The following is a 14,607-nucleotide window of genomic DNA, read 5'->3' as shown; positions in this document are numbered from 1 at the left end:
TCATACGGTGTTCAGGGTGGATTGATCCCGGTTTGAAATCTCGCTGTCTGGGTGTGTGTTTTTTTTTGTTCGCGTGGGGGACGTACTTTAGTGTGGCCGGGTTTTGCTTTCATTCTGTGTGAAGGTTTCGTGACCCTCGCGCGCTCGACTATTCTCGACCTAAACGATCGACCGAGTGTGAACCGATCTCCGTGCGCCATTGCCCCGGTTACGTTCGTGCAGTTTCCAGGCGCATCAATCCCGCCAGTTCCGTGCCGCAACCGTCTGGAGTGGTTCGCCAAACCTTGTGCCCGTAAAACGATTAGAGACCGAGGAGAGAGAAAATAAAAACATGTCGTCGTCCGCCGTCACTACCAAAACGTCCAAGTACACCTACCGCTCGACCGGTGGTGGTACTGCCGATGTCAGCATCGAGTACAGTGCTGACCTGAGCGCTCTGTCCCGGCTGGAGGTGAGTTTTTTTTGTCTGTGTGTGAGAGAGACGGAACGGTTTCCAGTAGTGTCGCCGGGAAAACTGCTGGCTGGAATCACCGACCCACACAAGTACCCATACTCACACACTCTTGTAGCCAAACGATTAGTACACCGTCAAGGAAGTTGACAGCTTAAGAACCACTCTAAGCAGTGCCATAATTATAACACACTAAACTAAGTATTTATACTCACACCAACATTCACACCGGCTGGAGATTCGCTTGTCTAGGCGAATGGCTTGCACATTATGCTAAACGCTGATCTACTTGCTATCAACAACCGATTTGCTCTACCACACTACCACAGCTCACTGACACTCAAGTGTCCACTTAACACCACATTCACCAACAAACCCATTATTGCCACCACCAGTGCGACCCTCCTTTGCGTGCCTGAATGTGTTTTCGGTGCTCCCCAATTTTCTCGTGCAATAATTGTGAAAACAAACCAAAACAAAAAATCGTGAAAAGCGCTGCTGCCAGCTCAATGCCTACCGCCTACTCCATGCGCTAGTACTGCTATATGCGACCGGGTGTATACAGAAAACAAGTGTGACTAGTGTTACGAAATTGAAGAAGACGATTTCAATTGCGCAATTGCAACATTTCTTTAAAAATACTCCATTGCATCAAATTGCTGTTTGATCGTGCTGCGAAAGTGTGTCCCTTTTCCTTTATTTGTTTTTTGATTGGAGGACGTCGTTAAATTCGTTCAAAGTGTGCCGGCAACTCCCGGCAAACAAGTGCATGTTTCGAGGGCCAATGTTTGATTGTCACAGCCTTCCTCCGGCCATGTTGTGTGGCAGAAATGCTAACCAGTGCGTACGATGCCGTGTGATGATCATTTTAGAAACAATCCGCTTTTGCTACCGGACCCAATCGTGAGTGTGTCGCTTGTGTGCGAGAGTGTGTGTGTATTTGTGTGGAAAAATTCGGTGTGGTGAAATTCTGCGCGATGAGTTCCCATTCAATAACTTGCGTGCAATATCTCGCACCGCACGCTCAAACTTTCAACGGTTTTCCGTCTGATTTCAGGACAAAATCCGTCTCCTGCAGGATGACTTGGAGTCGGAACGTGGCCTTCGCCAAAGGGTAAGTTATGGTGACCATTATAGCGCTATATTCTTCTTGTTCTAAATTATATTGTAAAACCACTGTTTTTTGTACCGAATATTGGTAAATGTAATATAACATAGGATCACATTTTTTCCATCTATTTAGACCTAATATTTGGATGAGTCTGTAGTAATCTAGTTGCTATAAAAACTTAGCTAATATTAGTACATATGTACTAATAGTATACTAATAATTATTAGTACATTTTTTACTTGCCATCGCCGGATCAGCTACAAAAATTCGACAAGAAAAACGGAATATTCTTTAGGGTTTTCCATATCCATAATTTTTTCCTTCCAATCCCCGGAGATGTTAACTCGTTTCTGGCTTTGCGGTTCAATTCGCCATTTTTCGAGGCCACTTGTAAAAATAAGTGCTACAGATCGAACAGCAGATACCGATCGGTTGCACCCATTTAAACGGCCTGCTCTCGTTTTTCACACGTCAATCGCACTTCCGGCAGTGACCGTCGCTGCCCACCCTGCCCGGGCATGCGGGTGTTATGCTTTACACCTCGTGGGCGGACACTTTGAGTCCATCAGGATTTTTTTTTTATTTTGTTCATTTTTGCAAATGCGCCCTGTCACGTCGGACAAACGTATTTGAAGTGTCGATGTATATCAGTGCCATCCACCAACCCCCCGGTTGGGGGTTAGCTGCTAACCTTGGTGGAGTAGTGTCTTGAAGCATTCGGGACTTGCCGCTGATTGGCACGGGTCTGAAACGGTCCTTGAGTGGCAGAGCAATTACATCATCAGTGCCGTAGCGAAACAACAACCACACAACGACCACCTTTGCGAACGTGTGATTGTTCCTCGTTCCGTTAGGCTGGGCTAAAGTTTTTCGCTAGTTTCAGGTTCGACCAACTGTTTGTGGATGAAGCAAATAAAAAGCAACACACACACACACACACACGCTCCCGGTACTATCTCACATCCCAGTGTGTGATGTGTGTTCCTTTGGCAAGCGCTAAAAATAGCCCTCCGCTCCTGCGATCGTACGGAGAAGGTGGTTTTAGAACGTTTCATAGAGAACGTGTACTGGCCACGCATGTGTGTTTGTGTGCCGATGCCGTTCGGGGGGTGCATATCGACCGTAAACGGCAAAAGAGAATATTGGCCTTTCGAAAATAGTTTTCCCCCCATCGCCCAGCTTCCGAAAATGCTAGCCTTTGCATACGAGCCTACGAGTTGAACTTGGTTCAGAGTCCGCACCAAGCTTTGATTGCGTTACCCCTTCGAAACCAATGCAGTGATAAACCCCAAAGTGCGTTACCGTAGTCAGACCAAAACCCCCCGTAATCCACACGGCGATGATCTGTCGGCGTAACACGGCGTCGTTAAGCCATCTGCTAAAACGCGACCGTCGTCGGCACATTCCACCGAGGGCACACAAGTTAAAGAACGCGCGTGTGCCTTAGCCTTAGCTGCAACGAAACGGCAGACCTTCCTTCCCACCGAGACAGACGCTTCTTACAGTACATGAATCAGGCTCATTGCGTGCTGCTTGACAATAAAAATTTCACTTGCAATAAAAATCTTCCTCTCGTGGCGAGGCGTGTGCCGCTGACCGAGCGCAAGAGCGATGGTTTTCATCGTCTGTTTCTTTAATGCTTGTTTTCGCGCCGATGAGCAATGTAATGCGTTGGTGTTTTCGTTTTCTTTATGGTGGTTCAAAATTCAATTCAACATATAAACCACACTTGCTATAAAAGCATCTAATTGCCACGGTTGATCATTATGGTTTTTCCATGTGACACATTTGTTGAGTTTTTTTAGTACAACGTTACGTATCGTTGCGGATCTGTCCCTACACATATGCGTGCCGTCGCAATACACCTCATTGCGTAGGATGTGGCCTTCTTGCGTTCCGAACTCCCGCAGCAAATGCACACCACGGCAAACACCTACCTAGCACCAGATGGCCAAAAATAGATCTGCTTCCAACGTGTGCTGGTGCGGCTTACCTGACTCGATTTTTCAGCGCCGACCGGCCGCAAATTATTACCACATTTTCGATTCTTCTTCCTGCTGCTGGCGAATCTCGACCAAAACTTCTCCGGGCGGGCTTCACACGATCCGCTTTAGGATGCTCACCTAGCGATCATTATGGCACCGTTTCAATGCCGTAGTGCAATCTACATTTCCTGAAGAATTTCTGGTTGTAGTTGGGAACTCCTCTATTTCCTCAGTAACCCAGGAATTCTGCTTAATGTCCCCTAGAATTCAACTGTCAGATAACATCCCAGAATCTTTTATAGCAAAATCTTCTAATCTCGTTTGTTTCTTGTGGCAGATTGAACGCGAGAAGGCCGATCTCAGCGTACAGGTGATTCAGCTTTCGGAGCGTCTCGAAGAGGCCGAGGGTGGAGCAGAGGGACAGGTAAGCGACTTCCTGCACGCCTTGGACATTTGGGCGGCTAATTAACGACATTCCATTCGTGTCTTTTTTTCCCCCCAACAGCTGGAAATCAACCGCAAGCGGGATGCCGAGCTGACCAAGCTGCGCAAGCTGCTGGAGGATGTGCACCTGGAGTCGGAGGAGACCGCCCACATCCTGAAGCGCAAGCACCAGGAAATTGTCAGCGACTTTAACGAACAGCTCGAGACTCTGACCAAATCGAAGCAGAGGTAAACTTCAGTTCCACCTACCCTCAGCTCTATCGGCGCCGTACAAAACAACACCATAGCTGATCGCTCTGGCTGTCATACATCTCGATCTTGCTAGATCTCCCCCACACTGAGCGGGTTCTTTCGGCAAAGCTAAGGCTACTAATTCTACTCACACCCACTCACTCCGCTGCGAGTGGCCACTGTGCGGGTGATGATTAAGTTACGATTCGTCATTTCATTCGCAATCCCTTTACTCGCTCACTTTTTCTCTCTACCTCGCTCTCTCTTTCTCCTGTTCCAACCGAGACATTTCTCGGGCAGGCATTTCATTTTCGTAACTCTTTGCGCACGTCACGCAACACGTTTCACTGGTATTTCGTGGCCGTGGTCGGTAATATCGAAGCGTGATCACATAACTGCCTATCGCACTAAACGCGCGACTCCCCATTTTCCATATGGGTTTTCTCACTCACTTACTCTTGGCTACGCGGTATGACACCGATTGCGAGCGCGTTGGAATGGGTTTTCATACCGCGCCGAATGGCTGGGAGGACCCGGGACACGGTGGTGGTGATTCGGTGCAATCATCATCATTCGGTCCGCCCTGGTATGTAAACAGAAAACGATGCGTCCCAAGAACGCCATGGCGAACGTTATGGCGGCACTGGCGAGAGCAGCGTAAAACCTGGGCAAATGACATGACAGGTTTCGAGGCTGGCGGTCTATTTTAAGACCTGGGACGTGCTGCTCAGCAAGTACGGGCCAAATATGTCGGGTAGGCGCACGAAACTTTGGCGATGATCGTTCCACACCGCACGGAGCGGAGAAGTTGTAGCGCTGTACACTCATCTCCGACAGCCATTTGCCGATCACCTGTTGTTTTTTCGCACCTTGCGATGGCTGCCGATGCATGCATGCGCCACCTCGGCGCTGTAACCCGACGGATGTCGGTTACACGGAACAAGGGGAATGTGACAAGGGTTTTGCTGACGCGTTCGATCTTCTTGTTTCTTCACGTTCCACAGAGTCGAAAAAGAAAAATCGAAGCTGCAGGCAGAAATCTACGAGCTGCTGTCGCAGGTCGAAAGCATCTCTAAGGACAAGCAGATCAGCATCAAGACGATCGAGAAGCTCGAGGTCCAGGTGACGGAGCTGAGCATTCGCATCGAGGAGCTGAACCGCACGATCGTGGACATCAGCTCGCACAAGACGCGCCTGTCGCAGGAAAACATCGACCTGGTCAAGTCGGTCCAGGACCTGAAGCTCAGCGTCGAGAGCATCTCGTTCTCGAAGACCCAGCTGAACTCGCAGCTCGAGGAGGCGAGACGCCGCCTGGAGGAGGATGATCGCCGCCGCTCGATGCTCGAGTCCAGCCTGCACCAGGTGGAGACCGAGCTGGAATCCATCCGCCTGCAGCTGGAGGAAGAGTCCGAGGCCCGGCTGGACCTCGAGCGTCAGCTCGTCAAGGCGAACGGTGAGGCCGGTACCTTCAAGTCCAAGTACGAGGCCGAATGTATGGCGCGCGTCGAGGAGGTGGAAGAGATCCGCCGCAAGTACACCGTGCGCATCACCGAGTCGGAGGAGCACATCGAATCGCTGCAGGCCCGCCTGAGCAAGCTGGAGAAGGAGAAGAGCCGTCTGACGAGCGAGATCGAGGTGCTGATCATCGACCTGGAGAAGGCGAACAACGGTATCCGCGAGTACACCAAGCGCATCGAGATCCTCGAGAAGACGAACATCGAAATCAAGACCCGGCTGGAGGAAACGATTGCGCTGTACGATGCGTCCCAGCGCGATCTCCGCCAGCGCACTGCCGACTTCCAGCGGTTGTCCCACGAGCTGGACAAGACCCGCGAGCAGAAGGATCAGCTCGGGCGCGACAATAACAAGCTGCAGAACGAGCTGCACGAGTCCCGCAGCACCGTTACCGAGTTGACGCGCCGCCTTCACGAGTATGAAGTTGAGCTGCGTCGTCTGGAGAACGAGCGCGAGGAGTTGACCGCCGCCTACAAGGAAGCGGAGGCCGTAAGTTTGTGGGATGCTTCCCAGGGGGGGAGGGGGGGATATAGCTCCGTTCAGCCCAGTCACGGTTTGCACTTTATTGTTGCACTTTCAGGGCCGCAAGGCGGAGGAGAAGCGTGCCCAGGCACTTGCCGGCGAGTACGGCCAGTTCCGCCATGACACCGAGCGCCGTCTGTTGGAGAAGGATGAAGAAATTGAAACCATTCGGTAAGTAGCAGTAGCATCGCCACATGATGCTAACAATACCAAATGTCACGTCAGCAAGTGAGATACTACGCCGGTGGCTTTCTGTGCCAAGTATTGCCAACGAGCAAATTTGTACCGCGTGGTTCTATCTATGGCGCACTGGCAAAAGTGTCCCCCGGGGGTAGAATTCCACGCGTTCGCTTAACGATACAATGCCGGTTAGTGCAGACACTTTTCGGAGAAAAGGTTTTCAGGTCAAATAACACTGAAAATGGTTTGGTACTGCAGCAACATAAAAAAAACCGTTGCTCACACTGCTCCCCTTCGCTGCTTCGAATGCTTCACTCACGATTTTTGTACAAACTACCGGGCGTCTCCATCATTAGTCACATAATTTTCGCCCTTAATGTTCCGTTCATTCCGCTCATAAAACATTGGCGGCACCGATAAATTAGCGTGCAGAAACGTCAAAACAATATTCAGCATTCCATCTGCAGCCGAGCAAACAAACTGCATCACCGGCGATGTGTGCTGTACACGCTTGCCGCCGTTCTTTTGTGCCACTTTCTGCAAACGACCTTTAAACAACCGTTCGTTAAAATCAAACAATTACGGTACGCTTCTTCCTAGAACGAGCGCACCGCGCACAGTTTGTTGACCGCAAGCCGATGAAAAACAATCGAATGGTACGTCCGCCATTACCGTCCTCAACCGGCAAAAGGGAACGAGTGGCGGACGAAAATATCTTATGCCCGTGCACCGTTTCCTTTCGCTTTTGCCCGCATTCGATAATCGATCGGTCCTTACATTACGATACGTGGCACTGCTCCCGAAAGTGAATTACACTTGACACGGGCGGTTCGGTGCCACGAGTACTGCAAACCGAAGCGGTTAATGCATTTCCGTTACCGCATCGCTGTCCGATCACTTTCGCTCGGGTGTCAAGCGATCTCCCGATTGATTTTGGTTTTGCCAGCGCGATAGTTTTCCCCCGTTCCTAACCGACTGCTACTGACCTTAGTTTCAGTCAACAAACAGCCAAGGTGAAGACCGGTACAGTGCTCCAAAACAGTGTGACCTTCGAAGATATCGAGCATTTTTCTCCCAATTCTTCCATTTCTCCCATCGTCTGTGCTAATGATCGTTCGCTTCTAATAGAATATTCTAATTTCGTGATCGTCAAGGACACTTTATTGGGTGAGAATTTTATTAGAAAGCCAATCGAATCGGTGCCAACAGTCGATACGACCGCAACACAGCTAGAGCCATTTCGTGCTGGTGATTTTCACTTCAAATTAGGTCACGCTCGCTGGAATGGGCGCGGGAAAAGGCAACCATAAATAGAACTCTGCATCAACAGCACGCTTCAACTATTGCAAAAGTGTCGATAGATCGTGACAGCCATCGTGCAAACGATTTCTTCGCTTTATTGGCTACATAAAATGGTTCGCCTGGGGTGACATTTGACTAATTTTACGATGTCACAGTGTTGAAAGCTCGCAGCACTGAAGGCTATTAACGTCATCGCGGTGTAATGTTATGTCAAAGCCATGTGAAATGAAATGGAAACTGTGCGATAAAGCTGAGTTGAAATATTTCTATATGATATATTATAAGCTATATTATAATATAGCAGTTGCTTCTAACTATTGAAGGATTTTAAAAAGGTTAATATGAAGAAACGGGACATAATTAAAACATCCCAACCTTCTACAACCCAATGGAATGGCTCTTGAAGTTGCTGTGCCACAGAAGAATCGATCCTCGTAAAATCCACCTTTTCGCCCACTTCTGGCTAGGAACTGGATAAAATCTAATCACCCAATAATTAACGAATTTCAATAACCACAATACGCTGCACGCTGCATCAAAACCTCCAACCCCCGGGCAGTCACGAGTTTCGTTCGCCATATTTCATAATGAACCGAGTGTGGCGGAACGTGTGCGCCATAAAACTGTACCCACAATCGTGTAATTGCTCAATTAATTTACTGCGAAAACATGGCAGCAAATCGTGCAAATTTATGTTTGTGCCTGTGTGTGTATGTGTTTTTCCTTCCTCTAATGTTCAACCACTGAAATCGGAGTCTGAACGTCAGCACCCTCATCCACGGTGCGTAATTCGCGCACCGTCTCTCTAATCATTGCCATCAGTGCATTTCATTGTCCTTTATCATGCGCTAAAAATACCTTCGAATCATTTGTTCTATTTCGAAAAGGTCTCAATGTTGTTTTTAGTGCTATCGTCACGTCACCGGTGTTTTCTTATGGCATCTTTTCTTTCCCGTGGTTTAGCGTAGACAAAGACAGCGCAAGACAAAACAGGGGGGTCACAGGGGGTGGTTAGAACAAAGTTGTGCTTTGTATGCGTGTGTGTGTGTTTGGTGGGAAAATAAGCGCAAAAAAAAGAGACGAAAAACCCTGTAATCAGACAGACAAATTGCTAGAAATTAATTAGGAAACACATTCGCAACAACCTCTTCCTGGCGGGGGGTGTGTGTGTGTGTGTGCGTATTGGTGGAGGACTAAATTCATCGAAATATTGGCAGTCGGAATCTATCGATTTACAATACACACAGCGAACATCACGCTCTCTCGCTCTCAGCCACGCCATTTGCGACTGTGTGCGCTTTCCTTCTCCGCGATCGCTTCCCTGACTGCGTAAAGCTCCTGCAGGCACCAGCTAGATGGCACCACTGTTTGCGTTGGACAACCGGTGCGAAAGACGCGAGCGGCTCATCCCCACCCAGATTTACCAAAACAACTACGGGCACGCGATGCACTACTACCAGCCCATGATCGACTATCTCGATGCGAAGTGCGCGAATGGTGAACCGGCGCCGCGGCCCGATCCACGGTGCCCGTACCTGCCGTACACGGAGGAACGCGGTCTCAACCGCTATCACACCGGCTACTTCCACTTCCGACCGTACAGCGACCGGGAGGTCGTCCGACTGTCGGAGGCAGCCGTCGACACGGCGGTACGGTACCTACCCGACTACCGATTCGATATAAAGCGCTCGGTGCTCAGTGTGACCGCGACAGCCGACGCAGCAAGGCTCAAGAAGCACGTACCCGCGGACAGTGTGATCGAACGTTACCAGCGCAAAGTGGCCGAACGGAACGCGCAGGACGCAGCAACCGAACGACGCGACAGGATGGCATTGATCAAGCGTACCCAGTTCTACGGTGATCTGAAGGGCGCGGACGACATCTCGCCGGAGCTGAAGCGTGCGATCAAGGGCAAATCGGCGGATCAGATCAAGAACATCCTGCTGAACGAGTCGCGCCGTACGCGCGAATCGGAGGAACGCACGGTGAACCAGAGCAGCAGCCGGTACAGCACGTCCGTGTCGCGGCAGCAGGTGGGCAGCCGGGCGAACAGCGAGGTGCGCTACATTGTCAAGCGCTCGACCAGCACCGTGGACGTCGGCCAGGCGGCCGAGGAAGCCTCCACGCAGTACAAAGCGGTGCACACCTCCGTCGACAATGTGCGCCGGGAGATTAAGAACTTTGCGGTTAAGACGCAGGAATTTCTGCATGATACCAGGTGAACTACCCCATCTACGCACCTCATCATTTAATTCGCCCAAGCCGCATCTTGTCATCTTACTCTTGCATCTTGCCAAAAACAAAAAAGAAAAACAATTGCCGATCCTCCCTTCGTAAGGTAGTGTTAGTTTGTCCAGTGATAAGGAACGAGAACATGTTTTGTGCTGAAGATCACCAACATGTTAGTGGTGTTAGGTGTTATAGATATCGAAGTTCCGAGTCGAGCTTTATTCGTCCATCTGGCAGTTTTCGTTTGTCCTTCTTATGCCCTTTGACTAACAAACACACGCACACACGCACAAAAGGTTTCTGCCCCCAATTACCCTCAATACTACAACAACTCTCCTACAATCGAGAGAGAGAGAGCTGTTTGTCAACGAGTTCCAGAAGATAAAACAATAGCCCATTGCCTCACCAAGTAAGGTAATGTATGCCGACTCTCTGCCATCAACTCGGTGCTCGAAATTTCTATATCGTCCATCTTTTTTTTTGTTGTTGCTCAAAGTCCATAAGCAGATGCCCCATCGCTCAAGATGCAACCGTCAGATTGTCAGTGACCTCGCGTGTCACCGCTTGCTTGGTGGACATTTTTTGCAGCGAATGCGAAATGTTGCTTGTACATAATTAGCGATCCTTTTTTTTCATTTTCTTTCCGATCACCCACACACACCCCGCGAACGCACGTGGCTGTGGACTATGGGCATTTATAAATCTTACTAATCGACGATCTTCGCTCAAACTTTTTCGCCGCAACTCGCATTTCGTTTTTTGCTGCGAATTTGCAAATCTTTGTCCCCATTCATCAAGCTCGCTCCACTACGTTAAGCAAGACTTTTAACAAGTCCTGTTCCTGCGATGACTAGCATTTGAAGAGTGAACCTATAATGCTTATAAATACCAGACCAGAATGGTCTGTCCAATGCTGTGTTTTTTTTTTTTTTTTTCTTCCCCAAAGTTAAATTTATATTTACATACGCTGCTGCTTCGTTCATGAGTTCTAGCGGCAAAGCATTCGCACAATATTAGACAGCGGGGTTTGCCACCGGTCTGACGAATGAGCGACCACACACAAGATCATCCATTTTGAGGTCTTTGCATACCGACGGTACTACTTTTTTGTTCACTATTTTTGCATACCGATCGGCGCAAACCGTGCCGGGAAAGGTTATTTGTAGTCCACCGCGTACGGTTTGTTCCGTTTTTACCTTGAACTGCTTTCGTTGGCTAGTCTTTCCCGCCAAGCACTTTTTTTTGTTTTGTGCGATTTAAACCACGGGACACAACTTTCAAGTTTATTTATTTGTATATTACGAGTTTGCTGGTTTGCCTCTTCTTTGTGCAAAACACATGTAACGCAGCACGCGCTTACACCGTCTTGTCAACCGAATGCTTAATTTATTACATAAATATACACTTGCGCTCCTCTGACGTGTCACCCGCGGGAACAAATGTTGCTTGTGGCCGGTACGATCATAGACGTGGTATGTGGTTGATGTTGAAGTTGCTTGAATTTAATATTGTGCAATTACTCAGGACATAATGTGCAATTTCACTGCTCAACTCATTGCTCATGGTTTATCGCTTTGTACGAGCGTGGTTGGGCTGAGTAGATCATGTTTATTTATTTATTAATTAATAAAAAATAAATAATTACGACCCGCCGCTCATAAACTTTACCACCATCGGCAACTGCCGACAAATCGGTTCGGTTTAAGACGAAGAATTTCATCTGCAAAGCTTTGGGATTTACACAATCTAAGCCCACATCGAACAGGCATGCATACAGTTTTCCCGTTTCACGAATACTTCCCCAAGAACGACAGTTATTTAACATTCACGTTACTGTGTCGCATCTAATAATATTCACAACGCGCACATATGGCAGATTCGGCAGAATGCCAAATACGCTACGACATGGGTGTTTGCTTCTTGGACATTCCTCTGTTCGCCATTTTGTTGTCATCTTACAAGCTACATAATTTGATATCGAAATTGGTGCTAGCAAAAATGACAACTTCACACACTGTACTTCATCGAACGATTTGTTGTGATTCACTCGATCCAATGACAGTGCTGATAGACATCAGCTTCATGCAATTAATTATAGTACGCTACTGCAGGTACCCGAAAACACCTAACCAAAGTCTGTCGCATACACGGCTATGACTCACCGGATCTAACAATAACACGGGAAATCCGTTTTCGTGCGTAGCGTTGTCGTGCAGCGGGTAAAAGACGGTGACCAACAACAGTTTGTTGTCAATTTTATTTTATTTTTAACTTCTGTCTATCTAATCTGCTAACGGTGGAGATCAATTGCGACAATTCGACAGCAATTCGCAGCCTACCCGACAATCGCGTACTTTGAATGAATCACCGTATGGCGCTTGTAGTATCTCACCTGTTTACGCACCCTAAACCCTCACTATAACCCTCTGGTTCCGCTTGTTCCCTCCCGCAGCAAGCAGACCAGTATCGAAATCGAGCAGCTGAATGCACGCGTCGTCGAGGCGGAGACCAAGCTCAAGAGCGAGGTCATGCGCATCAAGAAGAAGCTGCAGATCCAGATCACCGAGCTGGAGATGTCGCTGGATGTGGCCAACCACACCAACATCGAGCTGCAGAAGACGATCAAGAAGCAGTCGCTACAGCTGACCGAGATGCAGGCGCACTACGAGGAGATCCAGCGCCAGCTGCAGTCGACCGTCGATCAGTACGGCATTGCTCAGCGCCGCATCCAGTCGCTCACCGGCGAGCTGGAGGAGATCCGCGTCAACTACGATTCGTCGCTGCGTGCCAAGCGCCAGGTGGAGGTGTCGCTCGAGGACGCCACTACGCGCATCAACGAGCTGAGCGTGGTTAACGCCAACTATGCCTCGCTCAAGGCCAAGCTGGAGACCGAACTGCAGACCCTGGCCGCCGACTACGAAGAAGTCACCCGTGAGCTGCGTGTCAGCGATGAGCGCTACCAGAAGATTCAGGTATGTACGAACGCTGCGCGTTGCAGACTGATATCTTACCGACAACCGATCGGTCACTTTGGCAGGTTGAGCTTAAGCACACCGTCGAGCTGCTGCACGAGGAACAGGAAAGAATCGTCAAGATCGAAGCCATCAAGAAGTCGCTGGAGGTTGAGGTTAAGGTATGTTACATTCGTATGTCTATCGTAAGCCACCGATCGCAAGCTTATCCGCAATGACTCACTGGTTGCGAACCCCTGTACAGCAACTGTCCATCCGTCTGGAGGAGGTCGAGGTCAATGCCGTGGCCGGTAGCAGACGCATCATCAACAAGCTCGAGGCCCGCCTGCGCGACATCGAGGTCGAACTGGATGAGGAAAGACGAAAGCACGCCGAAACGATCAAGATTCTGCGCAAGAAGGAACGCTCGGTCAAGGAGGTGTACATCCAGATCGAGGAGGATCAGAAGAACATCCAGATTCTGCAGGACGCGTTGGAGAAGGCCAACCAGAAGATCGCTGCCTACAAGCGTCAGCTAACCGAACAGGTACATTGGTCGCGCCCGTCGCGGTTTCGCTGGCCACACGCCTAACCTATCACGCATCGTTTGCAGGAACAATGCTCACAGCAGTGCGTCACCAAGGTTCGCCGTTTCCAGCGAGAGCTCGAAGCCGCCGAAGACCGTGCCGATGTGGCGGAGAGCAACCTGACCATGGTCCGTGCCAAGCACCGTACGTTCGTCACCACCTCGACCGTGCCCGGTTCGCAGGTCTACCTAGTGCAAGAGACCACCCGGACCATCAACGAATCGTCGTCCTAAATGTAGCTATATCCCAACGCCTCCAGAGTTGCCCCGCACGGTTTCGTCCGACATTGCGATCGGCAATCGGCACACGAGCGGGGGTCCCAGCTCTGGACACAGCACGCTGCCTACCGAATTGGTTCATTGAATTATTTTAGCCGATTTTCTCTTGCGAATGCGCATCCTACGCGTGTACGTGTTGTGTTTTGCAGAATTTTTGTGTACTTTCTTCCTTTCTTTTCCTTAGCTCCTCGATCTTACGTTCCTCCCCCCCCCCCCCCTCCTCCCGTTTGTTTTCGTTGTGTATAGTTGTGTTCAAACATTTGCGTCTTCCTCGTACTTTAATTTTTATTACGAAACAACGCCAGATGGAGCATAAATCAGCATAAGATGGAAAGTTACTCGAACTAAAACCCAATTCGACAACAACCTTAAAAGATAGAAGAGCGCACGAAACGCGGCTACGTGCACCGCGAAACATCTCCAGTTCAACATCAGCAAAAGCTCTTTACATTAGAAAGCGTTAGATCTTAACGAATGCGTCGTTTGTTTGTGAAACGTTGCTACTCTGCTAGTTTCTACTCTGAAGAAATGTGGATACTCTACCCGACCATCACGGGGTTCATGCGATCGGCCGAGCAGGGTCAGTGGATTAAACCCAGCAAAAAAAAAACGCAATCGGTGGAGCAAACCTCACCGAATGCAAACAGAAACGCTAATGCAATGCAGCACACAAAACCGCTTGTAAAGGAAAGAATAAAGTTTACTGATAAAAATTCACTTACCAAAATAACAATATCACGAGCTGGCAATGGAGTTTTATCGCTGGTAGACGATTTATTTAAAAATGCAAACGAAGGTATTCAAAGGGCATAGCGCACACA

At 49.1% G+C, this 14,607-nt stretch overlaps 1 protein-coding gene across 1 annotated transcript; it reads left to right on the top strand.

Moving 5' to 3' along the window:
* The first annotated feature begins 331 nt into the window (after window positions 1-331).
* LOC128715174 (paramyosin, long form) lies at window positions 332-13,741 on the top strand. Its single transcript, XM_053810056.1, has 10 exons — window positions 332-451; window positions 1,509-1,565; window positions 3,885-3,971; window positions 4,053-4,219; window positions 5,227-6,226; window positions 6,318-6,430; window positions 12,423-12,942; window positions 13,008-13,103; window positions 13,187-13,468; window positions 13,535-13,741. Exons 1-10 carry the CDS (start codon window positions 332-334, stop codon window positions 13,739-13,741), a joined length of 2,649 nt encoding a protein of 882 aa, XP_053666031.1.
* The last annotated feature ends 866 nt before the right edge of the window (window positions 13,742-14,607 follow it).

Source organism: Anopheles marshallii, chromosome 3 (genome assembly GCF_943734725.1).
Source record: "Anopheles marshallii chromosome 3, idAnoMarsDA_429_01, whole genome shotgun sequence".
NCBI lineage: Eukaryota > Metazoa > Arthropoda > Insecta > Diptera > Culicidae > Anopheles > Anopheles marshallii.
Note: the sequence above shows the minus strand (reverse complement) of the source record. Positions and strands in the feature narration are given on the sequence as shown.